This window comes from Giraffa tippelskirchi, chromosome 11, assembly GCF_054371585.1.
Source record: "Giraffa tippelskirchi isolate mGirTip1 chromosome 11, T2T-mGirTip1v1.2.pri, whole genome shotgun sequence".
NCBI classification, from domain to species: Eukaryota; Metazoa; Chordata; class Mammalia; order Artiodactyla; family Giraffidae; genus Giraffa; species Giraffa tippelskirchi.
In genome coordinates this window covers 26,931,103-26,953,469 of record NC_137285.1, presented here as the reverse complement: position 1 = coordinate 26,953,469, position 22,367 = coordinate 26,931,103, and the positions used below count along the sequence as shown (strand labels likewise).

The following is a 22,367-nucleotide window of genomic DNA, read 5'->3' as shown; positions in this document are numbered from 1 at the left end:
TGTGGGCCCCGTGGGACTGCTCAGGTCACAGGCCCACAGACCCAGCCCAGCCTGTGAAATTCCTGCTTCATAAAAGTGTAAAGTTCTCTGTTTTGCAAATACATGACCACTTTCTGTAAATGTCCTATGAGCCTAAGGAAAAAAATAAATTCCCTGAAGGAATTAGAGGCTTCCTTATGTAAATTCCTTTATGGTCTTACTTTTTCAGTCTGCCCAGTCTGAAGGTGATGCACACTTATGGTTTTATCAAACCCTCTTTACTTTTCTAGTAATTTTTCCTTTTATACCCAGCTGCCAGTTCATTTTGGGATAACAGTTTATAATTATTCTGTCTCCTTCATTAAGAGCCTTCTCCATCCTATGTGATACTTGTGCCAAATGTCTGGCTTAGGGAGGCAGTATTTGTTTGGCATCTCTTTCTCACTTGTTTATATTTCCAATCATTTAAAAAAAAAATCACTCTATTTTAATTGTGTTTATTATAAACCATAAACAGCAGAGCTGTGTGTGAATGAATATGTGAGTGAATGTGTGCATGTGTGTGTGTGCATTAGTGTGTATGTATCTAACTTCATTGAACAGCCTCTGCTATTTTAAAGAGAGAATTAGTTTACTTACATTTATTGTAGCAGCCAACATACTTGAGTTCCTTCTGTCTTTCTTTATTACCTACTTTAAGTTTTGTTCCTTTTCCCCCCACTTCGGGAGAAGGCAATGGCACCCCACTCCAGTGCTCTTGCCTGGAAAATCCCATGGACGGAGGAGCCTGGTAGGCTGCAGTCCATGGGGTCGCTAAGAGTCAGATACGACTGAGCGACTTCATTTTTGCTTTTCACTTTCCTGCATTGGAGAAGGAAATGGCAACCTACTCCAGTGTTCTTGCCAGGAGAATCCCAAGGATGGGGGAGCCTGGTGGGCTGCCGTCTATGGGGTTGCACAGTCGGACATGACTGAAGCAACTTAGCAGCAGCAGTAGCCCCCCACTTCTCTATTTTTGATAATTCCCCATGTCCCCTTGTGAATTTATTCCCCTGTATTATTACATTAACAGGCACTCACCGGCCTCATCTCACTCCCAATTATGGAATATTTTGCTTTCCCTGCTCCCTTCATTTCCCCTCCCACATCCCTACTTCCAAGATAAGACCTTTGGAGAAGATACTTCATCATTCTATTTTATCTTGACGCTGAGGTTAGGCGGAGGCCATGACTAGGCTGTCCCAAACAGGCACCTCTCCTAGTTCAACAGCCCTCATCTTACACTTGTCTACTTGTCATCACTGTTTACTCAGATCCCACTTCAGAGGACAGTGTCTTTTGAGCATAGGACCTTCCCAGTAGATGCCCTCCATCTAGCAGCTGCCAACACCATGACCACCTGGGGCACAGATAGAGCCGGGCATGGGGGAGGGGCTGATGTGGGCTCCAGGCTGGGGCTGTCCTGGACCCTCCACTGGACTGCACCATGAGACGATCACCTCCCCTTCACTTCTCTTTCATGCCTCCCAAGGGCGTCAAAAAAAGTTCCATGTGATCTCAGTGGAACGTTAATCCCTTACAGGTGCAATTTCCCTGTCTTTCCGCAAAGCAGGGTCCAGGGTCAGAGTGTGGAAGTCAGGGTTTCTGAGATGAACATCATCACCCTGTTTCTCTCACTGTGCTCATTCCTTTTCTAACCGTGGCATCCCTATTGCTTTTCCATCGGTAGCAGGATTTAGAAGTGGTCCCAGTGGGCCTCCTATGGGGGCTCCAAGCTCCCACCTCCCCGTCCTGTCCCGACATTGACCTCTGACCCCCATGCCACTCTCCTGCAGGTGCAGACAGATGACCTACTCGGATGACCTGCCCCAGATCTCTGTGGTGTTCATCTTTGTCAATGAAGCCCTCTCAGTCATTCTGCGCTCTGTCCACAGCGTGGTCAACCACACGCCCTCCAAGCTCCTCAAGGAGGTGATCTTGGTGGATGACAACAGCGATAATGGTGAGTGGGGCCAGCTCAGCACCCCAGCGAGGGAAGCATGTTGGAGCCCTGGAGCCCAGAATTCTGAATTCAGGGTATGGGCAGGGCCATGTTTCCTCCAGAGGCTCCAGGAGAGAGTCCCTCCTGCCTCTCCCAGCTTCTGCCAGCTGCTGGCATCCTTGGTGTCCTGGGCTTGTGGCCACACTCCTCCTGTCTCTGCCTCCATCTTCACAAGGCTTCTTCTGGTGTGTTTGCGTTTCTCCTCTTCTTATAAGGACCTTCGTCCTTGAATTTAGGGCCCATCCTAATCCAGAAGGTTTTCATCTCAAGAGCCTTAACTGTTCACATCCACAAAACCCCTATTTCCAATTGAGGTCACATTCTGAGGTTCTGGGTGGACCTGAGTTTGTGGGGGGTGGCTATTCAACCCCTACAGCCATCATCCAGAAAGGCCCCCCGTGTTGAGTTTCCCTATGCTAATCACATCTTCACTTCTTGTTCGTGAACAAAACTCCAGTGGGAGGCTTGCTGATGGGGAAGGGGCTGGTGCTCACAGCTGGAGCGTGGGCCCTGGGGATCTCTTATCATGGCCCCACATCAGCCTCCATCCAGCCCAGGCATTTATCCACACCCACCAGGCACATGGGGCTCCAAGCCCGCAACAAGGGTCTGGAGGTTCCTGGCCTGTCCTCATCTGTTCCTCTGCAAAAGCAGAGAGGAGCACGGACCCCACTATGGGCGGCTCCCACACCGAGGTCCCGGTGCGCTGAGCTGTGACTGTTGGGTCTCTCCGTCATTGCAGTCTCTCCTTCTCATGTCGGGAGTCAGGGGCAAGGGTGGAGGAAAGCGGGGAGAGACCTCCCAGATCCCTCCTGGCCTGAAGGAGCTCCAGCCTCACTTTGCTCTGTGTCTGCGCCAGGAGAGCCCCGCCCGACGCTGTCAAGGGAGCGAGAATGAGGCCTGAAGAGGGCAGAACAGAGCACAGGGACACTGCCCCGGGACCCATGGCTATGCAGCTGGAGCCCCCCGTGGGGCCAGTCTGCTCTCCCGGGAGTATCCACTACAGCCTGGTGATGGGCATGTGGGGGCAGGCCTCCGGGTGGTGGAGGTCTCCTGCAAGAAGTCCCCACAGCCAAGGCGTGGGAGTATCGACAAAGGCCCAGGAGCAAGGATCCGGTTCAAACCCTCTCGGCTCCTCCTGCTCAGCCCCGAGCCCACTCCCAAGCTCCTCCCTGCACCTCTTCCCCACCCCCTCCCCACCCCTGAGAGCAGCCAAGGGTGTCCCCAACCTACTCCTTTCCCACGCCTGTAACGTCCTCCTCTCTTCCCCGCCGGCTCCCTGTCCAGTCACAGCCCACATGTCACCTTCACAGGCCACCCCTCTCCCTGCCCCACCAACCTGGAGAAGCCCCTGCCCCACTCAGACGCCCACCCCCTTTCCCCTTTTTCTTTTTCATTTTGGCTAATGTTTGCTATTATTGTGACTTATTCTGTTGCTTGTACTTTTAGCCCTTGGGAGATTCCTCACAAAGACTCCTGGGCCCTCATCCATTTTTTCAAAGATTTATTGAGTTGAAATTCTCACAATGTAAAATTAACCATTTACAAAATAATTGTAGAGTTCAGGGGTATCAAGGACGTTCACATCATTATACAGCCATCACCACCATCACCACCAGAACTTTTTCATCTTCCCCAAATGAAACTCTGTCCCCATTAAACACTAACTCCCCACCGTCCTCCCGTTCTGCTTTCTGTCCCTGTGGACATATCTGCTCCAGGGACATCATGTAAGTGGAATCACACAGCACTTGCCCTTTGGGGACTGGATTATTTCACTGAGCATCATGTTCTCAAGTTTATCTACCTTGTAACATGTGTCAGAATTTCCTTTCTAAGGCCAGACCGTATTCCATCGTATGGATGAGCCACACTTTGTGTATCCATCCATCTGCCCGTGGGCTGCATTCCTATGATTGAGTAATTCAGCCCCGTTTTCTCCTATCCTCATAACATGTGCTTCTGTCTGGATCAGTCTGGGTTGATTGCTCATGGTCTCTCCCTCTGGAACACAGCTCCACGAGATGGGGATCTTATCTCTCCGAAGTCCCCCCAGTACCTTGAGCCATGTCCAGCTGTGGTGTGTCCTCTTAAAGTTTATTAAGTACGTGGATCCAGGGCACACAATGACCATGGGTCTCCGTGGCCTCAGGCTCTCCCACAGTGTCATGCCTGAAACTTTTCTGTGTCCCCTCAGTGGAACTCAAGCTCAACCTGGACCAATATGTCAGCAAGAGATACCCAGGCCTGGTGAAGATCGTCCGCAACAGCAGGAGGGAAGGCCTGATCCGGGCGCGGTTGCAGGGTTGGAAGGTCGCCACGGCCCCTGTCGTTGGCTTCTTTGATGCCCATGTGGAGTTCAGCACAGGCTGGTAAGGCTGGGGCCCGGGGCCAAGTGGAGCTGTGCCCTGGGTGGGGTCTGCTAGGGCCTGCAGGAGCCGGGCAAAGAGGATGAGCCTGGTGGGGGTGAGGGGGGCGCAGCTGAGTCCAGCCACGTGACCACTCCATGTGCAGTTCCTAGAACCCAGAACCCTGTTTGTGATGCCTGTGTATGAGGACTGATCTGTCTCCCCACCTTGTTCCCAAAGGAATTTGAATTGGCCAGTCATTCCAGCAGGTGACAGTTCAAATGAAGATGTTTGTGTGACCTTAGGTCAGGGAGGTACACACAAGGTTGGGTCTCGCGTATATGAAATGTGGTCTATTGGGTCTCGGTTAATAGAAACCCAAGTCTAGTTGGAAGCAATTTCTCATCCTTATGAGAAAGTCCTAGGACACAGCATCTGCCCATTTTCTCCCACCCATCCATGCAGGGGCGAGGTGGGCTTCTAATGAGAAACCTTCCACACTCCTACACTCCTGGTGGTACATCTTAGCCAGCCCAGGACCACCAGTGTGTTCTCAGGGCTGGCTCTGACCCAGCGCGTGCCTAACCGAGATGCGACTTCTGTCTCCTCTAACTTCCCCTGCTGGCCCCCATTTCCCTCTCCTCTGCCACCCTCATGAAGCGACTCTTCTTTTCCCATGACGTCTGTCACCTTCTATCAGTAATGACATGTTATGGTCTGCCCTCCACCAGGGCATACTGTTGTGTAGGTTGTGCACTGCACAGCTGTACTCAAAGGGCTTTCTGTCCCTCTCACGTATGTTAAAATCCCTGGAGCATTTGGAGGATGTTTGGGAGAGTCGTAAGTCTATCACATCAAAATGCCATTTGAAACTACTGTAACTTTAATTTTTAGCACTGAAAACCCAGTTATCCATCTGCAAATAGCCCTCCCCTCCCAGAACTGCCTCCATAAAGATTCTGCCTTATTAGCACATGTGGCATTTGCAGAGAGCTTTTCATCTCTGAAGCACTTTGCTAACAGTAATTAATTAATCCTCCTCGTGAAGCTGAAAGGCAGGTAAATACCAAGCTCTCGCTTGGAAGGATGGGAAAGAAGGCTGGCTACAGGGTGAATCTGGCCAGGCAGGGTCAGAGAGCTCCCACCCTGACCCCAGCCCCCACTGTCCCTCCCTGAGCTCGGCCCCTGTCCCCCTGTTCATCTCTCTAGTCCCCCAATCAGCAGGCTGCTCATGACTATGTTGAACTCCAGCCCCTTGGGCAGCATCTCATCCTTGCAGGAGACAAGGTCATCTCCAGAGTGAAACTGTACCTGCTTGCCCCCGGGGACTCCTGCATTGAAAATTCACAACCCACAGCCTTTGTCCTCTGGTCTCTCTCCTCTCCGCCTTCATCGCCTGCACGGCCACCATCTCTCCACTCCAGCCGCCTGGCCTGCTTCCCAATCACACCAGCACATCCCAGGGGCTCAGCGCTGGCTTCTCCTTCTGTGTGCAGCACCCCACCTGCCTCCCCTGACAACCAGCTGCTACATCCTACACCATCTCTACTCATCACCCAGTGCAACCTATCCTGAACACCCTATTTAAAACTGCAATTCCAATTTATTTTGCTCTCTTTTTCTGTCACAATGCATATCACCTCCTAATATATCATTTACTTATGCACTTTTGTCTGTCCCCCCATACCCACTCAGTCAGGACCACCACATACTGTTGTGTAGGTAGTGCACTGCACCATAGCACTTGTTAGCCTTTCTGTCCCTTCAGTATATCCTAAGCTCCCTGAGGCATGGATTTTTTTTTTTTTTTTTTTTTTGCCTTTCTAGTTCATGAATATGCTCCAATGTGTTACAAGAGGGGGTGGCACATTCATGCCTCCATTCCTGCTTGTAAATCAATGCACCTTCCAACCCTGGAGGGAAGGCTGGCCGGGAAGCAGGATTCACCGGGGAGAAAAGCCATGCAGTGAGGCAGGCCCGCTGAAGCCTGAGCTGACTCACAAGGCGCTCTGGAGCCAGGACAGCCCATCAGAGATGTCAGAGATTGGGCCTGGATGGTTTTTATATCCCTGGTGTCAATCGATGGTTAGCTGCCGGCTGCCCCGGCAGAGCAAGACCTTGGGCAGGCGGATGTGCAGCCCAGAGGGCTCCCGGGGCTTCCAGAGGTGAAGCCCTTGGATCTGCCCTCCACAGGGGCGGTCTAACCCAACATTAGATGTGGGTGTGGCCGTCTGGGTCCCGGCCCCCTACCTAGGGGGACGGGACGGGGGTCCCTGGCATCCGTGCCCTTCCTCACGGGCCTGCGCCTCCTTGCAGGGCCGAGCCCGCCCTTACGCGGATCCGGGAGGACCGCCGGCGGATCGTCCTGCCAGCCATAGACAACATTAAGTACGACACGTTCGAGGTGCAGCAGTACGCCAGCGCGGCCCACGGCTACAACTGGGGCCTCTGGTGCATGTACATCGTCCCGCCCCAGGACTGGCTGGACCGTGGCGACGAGGCGGCGCCCATCAGGTGAGCTGGCCACCGGGGCCACTGGGGTGGGGCCTGCACTGGAAGGAGCCAGGTGGGCGGGGCCACTGGGGCGGGGCCACTGGGGCGGGGCCTGCACTGGAAAAAGCCAGGACAGTGAGGTGGGGCAGGGCTGCGGCAGGGGCCTTGGGGACTGGAGGGGCAGGTGGCATTCCTCTGCAGAAGGCCAAGGCCTGGCACCAGGTGGGAGAGTAGAAATGGCGGGATGCAGGAGGTACAGGGTTTCCCTGGGTGTGCAGAGGGACATAGCGATGTGATGGGGAAACAGGAGGTGGTTCCAGATTGTGACCTGAGTGATAACCAGCCGATCAAGATGGTAGAGTAGAAGGACATGTGCTCATCTTCTCCTGCGAAAACTCCAAAATTACAACTTGCTGCTGATGGCAACCCACTCCAGTACTCTTGCCTGGAAAATCCTATGGACAGAGGAGCCTGGTGGGCTGCAGTCCATGGGGTCGCTAAGGGTCGGACATGACTGAGCGACTTCACTTTCACTTTTCACTTTCATGCATTGGAGAAGGAAATGGCAACCCACTCCAGTGTTCTTCCCTGGAGAATCCCAGGGACAGGGGAGCCTGGTGGGCTGCCAACTATGGGGTTGCACAGAGTTGGACATGACTGAAGCGACTTAGCAGCAGCAGCTGAACAACCATCAACAGGAGAATGTTGGATCCCACCAAAAAAAGCTACCCCACATCCAAGGGCAAAGGAGAAGTCCCAGAAAGATGGTAGGAAGGGCGAAATCACGCTTAGAATCAAACCCCATACCCACCAGAGATGCTTGAAGAGCTCAAACAAAACCTTGTGTGTACCAGGAGGCCCCACAGAGACTGAGCCAGACCTAACTTTGAGTGTTTGAGTGTCTCCTGAAGAGGTACTGGTCAGCAGTGGCCTGCGGCAGGGGTAGGGGCTCTGGGTGCAGCAGATCTGGGTGTGGCATAAGCCCTCTTGGAGGAGGTCGCCATTAACCCCACCATAGAATAGAATCATCAGAACTTACACAGGACTAGGGAAACAGACTCTTGGAGAGCACAAACAAAACCTTGTGTGCACCAAGACCCAGGAGACGGGAGCAATGTCCCCACAAAAGACTGACCCAGACTTGCTTGTGAGTGTCCAGGAGTCTCTGGCAGAGGCGTGGGTCAGAGGTGGCCTGCTGCAGGGGGCACTGAATCCGGCCGTGCATACATGGGACCTTTTGAAGGAGGTCGCCATTACCTCCACCATAGTTTGGTCTCAGGTCAAACAACAGGAAGGGAACAGAACCCTGCCCATCAACAGAAAATTGGATTAAAGATTTACTGAGCATGGCCCTGCCCATCAGAACAAGACCTAGTTTCTCCCACAATCAGTCTCTCCCATCAGGAAGCTTCCATAAGCCTCTTATCCTTATCCCTCAGAGGACAGACAGAATGAAAACCAAAATCGCAGAAAACTAATCAAACTGATCACATGGACCACAGCCTTATCTAAATCAATGAAACTAAGAGCCATATCGTGTAGGGCCACCCAAGATTGACAGATCATGGTGGAGAGTTCTGACAAAATGTGGTCCGCTGGAGAAGGGAATGGCAAACCACTTCAGCATTCTCACCTTGAGAACCCCATGAACGGTATGAAAAGGCAAAAAGATAGGACACTGAAAGATGAACTCCCCAGGTCGGTAGGTGCCCAATATGCTACTGGAGAAGAGTGAAGAAATGACTCCAGAAAGAATGAAGCGACAGAGCCAAAGCGAAAACAACGCCCAGTTGTGGATGTGACTGGTGATGGAAGTAAAGTCCAATGCTGTAAAGAGCAATATTGCATAGGAACCCGAAATGTTAGATTCATGAATCAAGGTAAATTGGAAGTGGTCAAACAGGAGATGGCAAGAGTGAACATCAACATTTTAGGAATCAGTGAGCTAAAATGGACTGGAATGGGCATATTTAAGTCAGATGACCGTTATATCTACTACCGTGGGCAAGAATGCCTTAGAAGAAATGGAGTAGCTCTCATAGTCAACAAAAGATTCCAAAATGTAGTTCAGTTCAGTTCAGTTCAGTTCAGTCGCTCAGTCGTGTCCGACTCTCTGCGACCCCATGAATTGCAGCACGCCAGGCCTCTCTGTCCATCACCAACTCCCGGAGTTTACCCAAACCCATGTTCATCGAGTCGGTGATGCCATCCAACCATCTCATCCTCTGTCGTCCCCTTCTCCTCCTGCCCCCAATCCTACCCAGCATTAGGGTCTTTTCCAATGAGTCAACCCTTCGCATGAGGTGGCCAAAGTATTGGAGCTTCAGCTTCAACATCAGACCTTCCAATGAACACCCAGGATTGATCTCTTTTAGGATGGATTGATTGGATCTCCTTGCAGTCCAAGAAACTCTCAAGAGTCTTCTCCAACACCACAGTTCAAAATGCAGTACCTGGGTGCAATCTCAAAAATGACAGAAAGATCTCTGTTCATTTCCAAGGCAAACCATTCAATATCACAGTAATCTAAGTCTATGCCCCAACCACTAATTCTGAAGAAGCTGAAGTTGAACAGTTCTATGAAGACCTACAGGACCTTCTAGAACTAACATCCAAAAAAGATGTCCTTTTCATTATAGAGGTCTGGAATGCAAAAGTAAAAAGTCAAGAGACATCTGGAGTAACAGGCAACTTTGACCTTGGAGTACAAAATGAAGCAGGGCAAAGGCTGATAGAGTTTTGTCAAGAGAATGCACTGGTCATAGAAAACACCCTCTTCCAACAACACAAGAGACAACTCTACACATGTACATCACCAGATGGTCAATACTGAAATCAGATTGATTATATTCTTTGCAGCCAAAGATAGAGAAGCTCTATACAATCAGCAAAAACAAGACCGGGAGCGGACTGTGGATCAGATTGTGAACTCCTTATTGCCAAATTCAGACTTAATTGAAGAAAGTAGGGAAACCCACTAGACCATTCAGGTATGATCTAAATTAAATCCCTTACTATTATATAGTGGAAGTGACAAATAGATTCAAATGATTAGATATGATAGACAGAGTGCCTGAAAAACTATGGTCAAAGGTTCATGTCATTGTACAGGAGGCAGTGATCAAGACCATCCCCAAGAAAAAGAAATGCAAAAGGGCAAAATGGTTGTCTGACGAGGGCTTACAAATAGCTGAGAAAAGAAGAGATGCTAAAGGCAAAGGAGAAAAAGAAAGATATACCCATCTGAATGCAGAGTTCCAAAGAATAGCAAGGAGAGATAAGAAAGCCTTCCTCAGTGATCAGTGCAAAGAAATAGAGAAAAACAATAGAATGGGAAAGACTAGAGATCTCTTCAAGAAAATTAGAGATACCAAGGGAAGATTTCATGCAAAGATGGGCACAATAAAGGACAGAAATGGTATGGACCTAACAGAAGCAGGAGATATTAAGAAGAGGTGGCAAGAATACACAGAAGAACTGTACAAAAAAGATCTTCATGACCCAGGTAACCATGATGGTGTGATCACTCACCTAGAGCCAGACATCCTGGAATGCAAAGTCATGTGGGCCTTAGGAAGCATCACTACGAACAAGGCTGGTGGAGGTGATGGAATTCCAGTTGAGCCATTTCAAATCCTAAAAGATGATGCTGTGAAAGTGCTTCACTCACTATGCCAGCAACTTTGGAAAACTCAGCAGTGGCCACAGGACTGGAAAAGGTCAGTTTTCATTCCAGTCCCAAAGAAAGGCAATGCCAAAGAAACCTCAAACTACCGCACAATTGCACTCATCTCACACGCTAGCAAAGTAATGCTCAAAATTCTCCAAGCCAGGCTTCAACAGTACATGAATCTTGAACTTCCAGATGTTCCAGCTGGATTTAGAAAAGGCAGAGGAACCAGAGATCAAATTGCCAGCATTCACTGGATCATCGAGAAAGCAAGAGAACTCCAGAAAAACATCTATTTCTGCTTTATTGATTATGCCAAAGCCTTTGACTGTGTGGATCACAACAAACTGTGGAAAATTCCTCAAGAGATGGGAATACCAGACCACTTGACCTGCCTCCTGAGAAATCTGTATGCAGATCAGGAAGCAACAGTTAGAACTGGACATGGAACAACAGACTGGTTCCAAATCGGGAAAGGAGTACATCAAGGCTGTGTATTGTCACCTACTTATTTAACTTATATGCAGAGTAAATCATGCAAAATGCTGGGTTGGATGAAGCACAAGCTGAAATCAAGATTGCCAGGAGAAATATCAATAACCTCAGATATGCAGATGACACCACCCTTATGGCAGAAAGCAAAGAAGAACTAAAGAGCCTCTTGATGAAAGTGAAAGAGGAGAGTGAAAAAGTTGGCTTAAAGCTCAACATTCAGAAAACTAAGATTATGGCATCTGGCCCCATCACTTCATGGCAAATAGATGGGGAAACAATGGAAACAGTGAGAGACTTATTTTGGGGGGCTCCAAAATCACTGCAGATGGTGACTGCAACCATGAAATTAAAACACGCTTTCTCCTTGGAAGAAAAGCCATGACCAACCTAGACAGCATATTAAAAAGCAGACATTACTTTGCCAGCAAAGGTCCATCTAGTCAAAGCTATGGTTTTTCCAGTGGTCATGTATGGATGTGAGAGTTGGACTATAAAGAAAGCTGAGCACTGAAGAATTGATGCTTTTAAACTGTGGTGTTGAAGAAGACTCTTGAGAGTTCCTTGGACTGCAAGGAGATCCAACCAGTCCATCCTAAAGGAAATCAGCCCTGAATATTCACTGAAACGACTGATGCTGAAGCTGAAACTCTAATACTTTGGCCACCTGGTGCAAAGAACTGATTCATTAGAAAAGACCCTGATCCTGGGAAAGATTGAAGGGAGGAGAAGGGGATGACAGAGGATGAGATGGTTGGATGGCATCACTGACTTGATGGACATGAGTTTGTGTAAGCTCTGGGAGTTAGTGATGGACAGGCAAGACTGGTGTGCTGCAGTCCATGGGGTCACAAAGAGTTGGACACAACTGAGCGACTGAACTGACTGATAACCAGGTCAGGTGGAGGAGAGAGAAGGAGGGAGAAGGAGGGAGACAGACAGACAGAGTGAACATCCAAAGAGAAAGAGCCAGTAAAAGAGACAGAGAAAAACAACACAGACTTGGAGAGAGCAGAAAAAGGGAGACACCGAGGAAAGAGAGGGGAACAAGACAGCTGAATCTCAGGGAAGCAGCAGTAAGCAGTGGTGTGAAGTAAGATCTTCATTCCCTGCCCAGGAATTGAACCTGGGAAGCCTGGATGAGAACCAAGAATTCTAGCCACCAGACCAGCAAGGGCTAGAGGCTAGAAGCTATTTTTCTCTGGATCTTTGCCCCCAGTGAAAAATCCTTTTATCATGGAGGCAGAAACTGTAAATGCAGGTACAAAGTTTATTATTACAGACATCGCAGAACAACAAGTGGGAGAGCACACAGAGAAAATGTTAGTTTAGTTAAGACAGAAGCAAGGCAGAGACAAACACCCGGAGAGAAAGGGTGGGCGCCTCCTAGTGGTGAGCAGCACAGTAACGAGGTGGTTAAGTCATTTATATAGGTCAGTTCTTCTGGGTCTTTGTCTTCCTTCAGGCTAATTATCTGGTTCCTTTTTCCACACCTGACCTACCCTGGGACCCTCCCCTGGGTGCGCACACACCTCTCAGCCAAGACGGATCTCAAAGTAAAGGCTTCTGGGAAGAGCAAGACTCATCATGGCCTGGCGTTATCCCTTGACTTTGATTCCCATAAAGGAGCCTTTTGGGGGCGTATGTAGTGTCTCCTTTGTCCCAAAAAGGGGGAAGCAGAGATCCCTTAATCCTTTTCTCAAACAGGGTTTGCCCCTCTTTGTCCTTGCCATGACTATTACTTTAGGTGTTTACAAGAGACATCCAATGGCTGTTTACCCTGTTCCTGCTGTTACTTCCATCTCAGAGGGCAAACAGGAGGCTGATTGTAAATGCCTGATCTGGAGCCCACCTATCTCTTGTCTCAGGAATCCAGCCTGAAGCCCCCCTTCTTCCTGCCCCCTGAAATGCAAATAGGAAGCCCGTTGTAAATTTCTAACCTGGAGCCCATCTGTTGCCTCAGGATGAGCAGAGGAAGACAGAGAGTCGGGGGAGGGTGCACCTAAGAAACAAAACGAGGAAGGTGTCAGGGAGCAGAAAGGAATAGGGATGCAGAGAGGGAGTGAGAAGGAGACAGAGACCCAGACAGAATGAGGGAGAGACAGACAGACAAACAGGCAACACCACGAGAGTCATGAAGGAGCAGAGGACGAAGAAACCAGGAGACCCAGGTTGGTAGGTGTGCTATAGAGAACGTCCTCCAAAGTACTTATTTGATTTTGAATTGGTTCCCATACCTGAAAATGGAGAGTTTTCTCCTTGTTAAGAATGCATCTTTATTAAAATGAGAAGGTGCACATTCTCACAGGGCAGCCAGTCCCTGGAGCTGAGAAGTGATCCCCTGTCTAAACAGGGCTGAGGTCTCCAGTTTGCTACAGTCCCCACCACTCCCTAATGTCTCTCTGTTGCTCTGCCTTCAGATTTGCACGGTCACTCTTCTTGCACCTGGCTTGCTTCGTTCGTTTCCATCACTGACTGACCTTCTGCAATTTTCAGCCCCTCCCTTCTTTTCCCTGGTCTGTTGAGCCCCTGGGAAATCTATGCTTCAAAGTCAACTGGGGCCGCCACTTTCTCCCGAGGGCCCAACAGGCTGGAGGTATTTTTCTTGGAGTGAATGTTCATTTCCAGGGTCTGTTGATCCCCTGGAGCCTTGGGCAGTTCTCCCAACAAAGGTTTGGGATTTCAAGGCCTCAGGCAGGGACCCCTCCTGCCTCATCTCTACAATCTGGTGTGTCCCTGCTGGAACAGACCACTCTGCCCATGAGTGACCAGCACTGTCCATCATGGCTCCTTTACAAGTTGTTTCTCCCCCTAGGAGTGTCTTAGAGGGGCTTCTGGGCACCTACCCTCCATTAGCAAAGAGCTGTCCAGCAATTAAATTAAGTCTCAGAGCAGCCTGGATTCTCAAGCTGAAGAAAGAATGCTCTGGCCAGACTGCAAGTTGTCTGAAACTTTGCTCCTTATTAATACCACCTGGAAAGAATTAGAAAACCCCGATGCCAAAACCCCAAATAAAAAAACGGGCAAAGACCTTGAACAAATACTACACACAAGGAAGTAGACAAGACACTAACACTCCCATGGAAAGCCACCCACTGCAGAGTCACTAGGGAAATAAGACACAATGTTGGTCAGATAGACCGATGGCAACACGGAGCAGTTGCAACTCTCAGCGTGGCCAGTGGGAGCGGATGTTGGCAAGACTGCTTTGGAAACCTGGCAGTTTCTCCTAGAAGTAAAAACACTTCCTACATGACCAGCCGTTCCACCCCAGGTATTTGCCCAAAAGAAATGAGAACATACGTCTACACAAAGATGCAAATGTTCGTAGCAGCAGCTTTATTCACAATAGTCCTGAATCGAACCCAAATGTCTATCGACGTGTGACTAGATAAATGAAGTGTGATCTATCCACGTAACGGGATGCTTCTCAGAACTACAAAGGGACATATGGCGATGCTCATAACGATGAGGATGAAACTCAAAGTGTGGCAAAAACATCAGACGCGGAAGAGCACATCCTGTGTGATTGATGTACAGAGAAGTCCAGAGAACGCAGACACCTGGTGGAGGAGGCAGGGGCGGGGAGAGCGCCTGGAGGAGCTCAGGAGCCCTGGGATGGGCACATTCTCTGCCTGAACTGGGTCGGGGTTACCCCAGTGTATCCATCAGTCAGGCCACTCAAACCACACACTTCCAATGGATGAGTCCTGTTTCCGTGTGACTTTATCTCTGTTCAGTTGACTTTTTAAATGAATTTTAAAAGATACAAAAAGTTAATCATTCTAATGCTCAAGCTGCTTATCATTCCATTGAATTAGCATCTCTGAGCTGAGGTCTGGGGGATTCCAGTAACAAGAGAAGAACGCCAGCCAACATGAATCAAAGCAGCTTTGGGGAGACATGAGCACCCAGTTAGAGGAGGAGCCAGCAGGAGTGCCAGACGTCTCCCCGCACACTGGGGAGGGGGTGTCCCCTCCACCCCAGTCAGCCCCCAGGACAGTCTTCAGGGTCACAAATCCCTGCCCCTATCTTTCCTGGAAGCGGATGGGCAAAGGGCGCTCCAAGCACCTGGTGACCTTCACAGAGGGGAAGTCCTGGAGAAACACCATCTCACAGGGAGTATGTGCAAGGAGGTGGTCTCCCCAGAAGATACTAAGTGTTTATAAGAAGGCTGAGATGGAAGGCTGGGCGCAGCAGACAGCCATGTCTATGTCCTGACCTCTCAGAACTCGTGAATTCGACCTCATTGGGAAAAGGGTCTTTGCAGATGTAGTTAGAATGTTGTGATGGGGAGATTACCGTGGATGACCCAGCTGGGTCCTGAATGCTGCTGAAAGTGTCCTTGTAAGAGACACACAGAAGAGGAAAGACCATGCCACTTCGGAGGCAGCAATGGGAGGGATGCAGCCACAAGCCAAGGACACCTGGGGCCACCAGGAGTTGGAAGAGGCAGGGAGGGTCCTCCTCTGGAGCTTCAGAGGGAGCATGGCCCTGCCCACACCTTGACCTCAGACTTCTGGCCTTCAGAGCTAGCAGAGGACAAATATCTCTTGTCTGAAGCCCCAGTTCATGTGGTACTTGTTTCACAGCTGCAAGAAATGAACATGCTGGGTAACCAAAAATGGCCAATGTCCAGAAGAGGGCCCTCTGCAGAGCCCTGCTCCAAGGTTGGGAGATCCCAAGCCTTGCCGGGCATCTCCCAGCAGGGTGACCCCACAGAGATGGAGCTGACACACAGCCACGTTGAGATGAGACCCTGAGGGCCGTTCACATCCAATAATGTATGTGACAATCACAAACATTCCTCAGGTCCACATGGTGCCATCGTCACAGCCAGTCCCTGAGTTGTATCCTCCGTGTGCATGAGTGCAGCCCATGGGGAAGCAGAGCCCTGACAGGGGCCTCTCAAGGCCGCCTTCGGGGCTGATGTTCAACTGGCCCATGTGATCGCTTTAACCACACCCAGCCAAGACTTCCTGCAAGTTGGAGAGGAAGCCAACCAGCCTCTCCCCAGAGCCCATTGGGCCCTCGGCAGGCTCCACGCTGGGACTCACTTCCTTCCTAGTGATGCCTCAGACAGCTCCCAGATGCACAGCCATTCTTCTTGAGGGGAGAACAAGGCATTTTGAATCTCCTACTCTTTGTGTGCACAGTGCCCGGGGACCTAGAGTGGTGTGACCTTGTCCTTCAAGTTCTAGGGAAGCCACTTGAGTCGCAGTATGTCACCTGATTTGTCATATATGTCTCAAACTTGGAACCAATATTTATACTTAAGAGATTTCACACGAAATTGATATCTACTCTTTGAAAAGTAGAAGATTCTGGAAAAACCCAGGTCCCCATTCCTAGCTGGTGATGATCCACTGGAGCTGAGTTCTTACTGAGCTCTGGCGGGAGGGGGGAGACAGTGCCGCAGTCCCCACGGCTCCCAACAGCCTGCTTCACACGCCCTTCAGGCTGGAGGGTCTGGAGTGACAAGACCCCAAGGGCAGCCTTGAGGTCTTTGCTTCCAAGGTCATTATCCAGAGGATGGCCCTCCTCTCCACCTTCTCAGGGAAGGGTCTTCCCACAACCTCCCCTCAGTGGCAGACCCATGAGAAGAAGCCCTGGTACCCCAGCGCCTGCAGCAAAGGCTTCTGGCAAACCTTGTGATGTTGCCCCTCACCGCATCACGAGACCTGACCCCAGGCTGGGAACCTGCATCCCTGGGGCCAGTCTGTGGGCCTGAAAGGGTCTTTCCTGAGAATTGCTCTGGGGTTTCTGGTCTCCCTCGGACCTGGGGGAGGAGCAGATGCCCTTCTTCTGAAGGACACAGCTCCCACACCTGCTCCGGGGAAGTTGGCCTGGGAGAGGCTGGTGTGTGAAGATTTACTTAAGGAAATTTCCCTGCCAGTCATTATCCTGGAAGCTCAAGAAAGAAAAGGGTCAAAAGAAGGCTTGGATTTCCGCAGGGAAGTATCTCAGCCTTGACAGATGGAGAAAGAGAGGGGAGTGAGGGGCTGGGAGGCCCTCATGGCCCCAGAGGTCCTGTGTGCTAGAGGTGGCTGCCCATGTGAACCATATCATTGAAATGGAGGTATTTCCCGAATTCTGAACGAGGTCAAAACGGGACCCATGACCAGTGGCGTGTTCATCTCTGTGTGGCTCTGAGCTCTAGCAGAGCACAGGTATGGGGCACTGGCTGCGTTGTGTGACCCCCCGCCTCCAGGAGCTCAGCTCACCTGGCTTGCATCTTCCTGGGGCCACAGAGCCCCCGTGTGGGTTTGCACCCCTGTCCCTGGGGCAGTCCAGATTTATTCCAGTGTGTCTGGTGGACACAGAGGGACCATGGGTGTAAGCCATCTTCCAGCAGGGCCAGATGAACCCAGAGGAAAAGAGGGGATGTTGTGGGGTCGGCGGAGGGGCCCACACCCAGCACCCGCTCCCCTCCACAGCAGGGGAACATGGAATGAGGGTCTGAGGCACACCCGTACTCACACACAGATTCACACTCATGCATAGAGATGCATGCAGACACAAATGCAAGCACACAGACATGTGTACATGCTCACACACATAAAACCACACATAGATCTGCATACACAGACATGCACACACACAAGACCACACATAGATCTGCACACACAGACACATGCACACATAAGACCACACGTAGATCTGCATACACAGACACACAGACACACACAAGACCACACATAGATATACACACACAGACCACACACAGATGCACACACACAAGACCACACACAGACACACAGACACACACAAGACCACACACAGACACACACAAAAAACCACACATAGATCTGCACACTCAGACGCGCACACACACAAGACCACACATAGATCTGCACACACAGACACACGCACACACAAGACCACAGATAGATCTGCACACACAGAGGCACACACACACACAAGATCACACATAGATCCGCACACACAGAGGCACACACACACACAAGACCACACATAGATCCACACACACAGACACATACACACACACAAGTCCACACATAGATCCGTGCGCACATTATAGGCGTGCATGCGTGCATGCTCAGTCGCTTCAGGCATGTCCGACTCTTTGTGACCCCACAGACTGTAGCCCACTAGGCTCCTCTGTCCATGGGAGTCTCCAGGCAAGAATACTGGAGTGGATCGCCATTTCCTACTCCAGGGGATCTTCCCAACCCAGGGATTGAAACTGCATCTCCTGTGTCTCCTGCATGGTAGACGGATTCTTTACTACTGAGCCACGGGGGAAGCCTGTGCATACAGGCACACTCACACATAATTGCTTCTCTGGTCACAGTGGTAGGTTGGTGACATTTTCCTTGCTGACTTGTCACTTACCCTCTCCCAAGCATCACTTCTTATGGCACTGGGTGGTCTTGATAAGCACCTTGCCTGCTGGGTAGGTAACAATCCGTCAAAAGAACAGCTCGAAACTCATTCGACCATCTACACTGATGGACTCTAAGTTGATTTCCCTTTTGCCACTATAACTCACGCTGCAGTGCACAGCTTTGTGCAAATAGCTTTTGGATCAGTCTCCTAGGATAAATGCCAGCCATGGAATTAGGGGATAACATAGTAACAGTAAATGGTCCCCAGGTTCCAGACCCTCCTCCATGTAGTTTTCATCTGCATAGCCGCCTTAGGAGGAGGCACCATTCTGCCTCTCGTGTTACTAGCGGGGAAGCTGAGCACAGAGAAGCTGAGCAGCTTGCCCAAGGTCACACGGCTGGTGTGCATGGAGCTGGGTCAGCATTGCGTCACTGCACAAGTATTGTTGGCTCTCTATTCATAGCTTCAGACTTTTCCAGGAGGGTTGAGCCAATCCACACCAGTTTCTCCACCACCTTGTCACCAGTACATGTGGCCCCCACACCCGGTTAGGAGTCTCCCCTGGGTTTATGCTGATCACCTGGCAGTGCCCTGCCTGTGAGCATGTGTTCTTCTTCAGGACATCGAGAGCAGGTGCCTCTCTTGTCCCTTGTCACTCTCCCAAAAGCTGAAGAGCCCATTTGTGATCTTCGTTTTATCAGCTCGACGGCAGAGGATGAGATGGTTGGATGGCATCACCAACTCGATGGACATGGGTTTGGGTAGACTCCGGGAGTTGGTGATGGACAGAGAGGCCTGGTGTGCTGCAATTCACGGGGTCGCAAAGAGTCAGACATGACTGAGCGACTGAACTGAACTGAATTCATATAGAAGTCCGAGGCTTCATGGACCTGGGGATGTGTGTCTATGTGTGAATGCCTAGATGTGTGTCTATGTGTATCTCTGTGTGTGCATGTGTTGTATGTATCTCTGTGTGTTTGCTGCAGGTGTATATCTGTGTTTATGTGTGTGCACATGTGTGTTTCTCTGTGTATTGTGTGTGTGCATGCTATGTATGTATTCATGTGTCTGTGTGCATTTGGGTGTGTATGTGTTTGTGAGTACGTTTGTGGGTGTGTTATGTGAGCCTGTATATCTGCATGTCTGTTTATTGTGTGTGTCTGTCTGTCCTTATGGGGTATGTGTGTTGTGTGTGTGTCTCCACGTGTCCATGTATCCATGTGTGCCTGTGTGTCTGTTGTGTGTGTATGCTTGTCCATGCATGTGTGTGTGGTATGTGTGTCTGTGCACCTGTGTGTGTCTGCATGTCTGTGGCCTCTACAAGGCAGGAGCCCAAGTGAACATCCTTGTGGAGAGGCTGTATCTGGGCGTGCAGCACATCTGCCCAGATGTAAGGATGCCCCCCAGGGCGACAAGGTTCCTCCTCTGCCTAACCTAAGAACCCTCGGCCTTTACTGTTTTCTGTAATCACAGCAAGAATTTCTCATGCAAATAAATTCAGAGCCAGCTGACTCTGCTACCATCGCCTTGTGAGGTTAAGTTTATTTTGGAACTCGGAGCAATAATAAAAAAATCATTACAGCTGTAATAGACTTGGCAGGGACTTGGCAGTTCAATTCATCAGAGATCACCCTGAGATTTTTGTGTCATTGTTAAGAAAATGAGAGAAATATCTGTCGTCGTCAGTGAACTATAACTTAACCAGTTGAACGCTTGCTACACGTCACAGCTGACATTAAAATTTCGTTACTATTAGATTTGTGGCCCAAATGTCATGACAGAACAAATTGGATCTTTACACAAATAAAAGGATAATTGACTTTTAATGCCTCTGTTATTCTCTGACAACTCATGGGCACTTGCTTCTGATGTCCCAGTCACTGGGAGCAGAAATGTTTCTTTAAACTGTGATTGAAAACAACTTTTTGTGTTGTTTTCACTGAAGAGAGATTTCGTACCTGTGAAAGCAGTGGGTGGGCACAAGTGGAAGCAGAGGAGGGGGCAGCCTCAGCCCTGTCTTTCGGGGGCCTTGGGGGCCCTTCGGGGACAATGGGGAGCCTTTGCCAGTTCTCTAAGGGCTTGGAAGAAACTGAGCCCTTCGCCTACAAGGTGGTTGTCTTTGTTTTGAAGCAAATTCTTCCATCCAAAGCTTGGAAGGGGACTTCCCTTGTGACTCAGTGGTGATGAATCTGTGTGCAAATGTAGGACACATGGGTTCAACCCCTGATCCGGGAAGATCCCATATTCCTTGGAGCAACTAAGCCCGCACAGCTACTGAGCCTGGGCTCTAGAGCCGGGAGCCACAACTGCCGAAGCCTACAGCTTCGGTACAGCTACCTACAACTACCGAACACCCTACAGCCTGAGTTCTGCAACAAGAGAAGCCATTCCAATGAGAAGCCCATGCACTGCAAATAGAGAGTGGCCCCTGCTCTCTGCAACTAGAGAAAAAGCTCATGCAGCGATGAAGACCCAGCACAGACAAAAATAAAAGTAAATAAATGTAAAAAAAAGCTTGGAAGGCTCTGCTTTCTTACAAAACAGAGGTTGTGTCTATTGCTGGAGAGATATTTTTTATGTTTTTTTTTCTCCTCCAACTAATAGGTTCTCAGTATACCCTGCATTCATGATATGAATGCATCAGGATGAATGAATGAGTCAGCGAGTGTGCAGGTCCATTCACAGTAATACTGCCCACTTTTTTCAGCCACTCTGTCTCATCGTGACCTGCTTTGATCACCACTGCTCCATGAGACCAGTGGAAGTCTCAACAGTGATAAATTGCTAATACATCTTGGAAGAAAATATAACTAGCACATTAACACATGATTTTACAGATACAATTCCTTGGGACAAGGCAAGATTTACTGACATCTTAAAAATGTGTAGATGTAAATAGAATTATTACAGGAATATAGTACAGCTGGCAGTCTGTCGCATATAGCTGCAGAGGTTGTACACTGTGCAACTTCAAGGTGTGTCATTCAGAGAGAGCCTGATATTGAGGGGGTTCCATAGAGTTGAGCAGTGCACAACCTGTGCGACTGCCAATTGCAGTCCTGACTCCTGATACACAGATAAAATAATGAAGGAGGTAGGCTAGTGACTGAAGCTTGGGAAATTATGATCAGGGCAACTAAATAACTCACTGGGTAATCAGATTTTTAAATTTTTTAAACCTACACTAAGTTGCCTGAATTGAATGCTGGTTTTTTGGTCATCTCTGACGGGTGCAAAGACAAGCCTGAGGCAACTCTGCCTGCGTCCTAAGCCCTGGGCACAGTGACCAGGCGAAGACAAGGAGCTCAGGGATGATGCGTGAGGACTTGAAAAGAGGGTGGCAGGCCCCCCCCCAGGCTACTGGGGTCTGGGCTGCACACTGGTGACCCACTCATGTGCTGTCTGCTTCTCCCCAGGACCCCGGCCATGATCGGCTGCTCCTTCGTGGTAGACCGGGAGTACTTCGGGGACATTGGTCTGCTGGACCCAGGCATGGAGGTGTATGGTGGGGAGAACATAGAACTGGGCATGAGGGTAAGTGTCGCTGCACAGCCACCGGGGCCACTCACGGGGATGGTTTGCCGAGCAGACCTGTCGGAAGTTGTGCCTGGCTGGCCTGTGAGCTGCTTGTTACGGGTCAGGAGGAGGCAAGCCCCCAAACTGAGGTCAGTGTAAGAAACCTCCGTGGCAAGGGGACTGGGAAGCATTATGAATGTGGTCATAAGAGAGTGTATTTCGGATGTTACTTTATTTCTCAAGCCACTCATTCTGTTGCTTTACACTGAAGTCGGGGCTGGTGGAGAGCTTGGAAACTAAAAGCCGGTCCTGTGCACAGGGAGTTCGTGCATCGGTGGCGAGGAGACCCCGGAAGATAGTGGGCTTGTCTTGGCGGAGGTGAAAGGCAGGGTGCACGTGGGCACTGTGGGCCTTGGAAGCCCCCACAGCTTCTCCTGGGAGCCAGTGTGTAGAGAAGGCTCCAGGCAGGATGTTCTCT

General features: G+C 50.0%; 1 protein-coding gene across 1 annotated transcript in view; it reads left to right on the top strand.

Moving 5' to 3' along the window:
- GALNT9 (polypeptide N-acetylgalactosaminyltransferase 9) overlaps positions 1–22,367 on the top strand; it is a 114,150-nt gene that overhangs the window by 52,760 nt on the left and 39,023 nt on the right. Inside the window, exons 3-6 of the mRNA XM_081541769.1 lie at positions 1,815–1,981; positions 4,218–4,392; positions 6,685–6,882; positions 21,790–21,907. Of these exons, the coding sequence (XP_081397895.1) occupies positions 1,815–1,981; positions 4,218–4,392; positions 6,685–6,882; positions 21,790–21,907 (658 nt within the window). The remainder of the gene's footprint in view (positions 1–1,814; positions 1,982–4,217; positions 4,393–6,684; positions 6,883–21,789; positions 21,908–22,367) is intronic.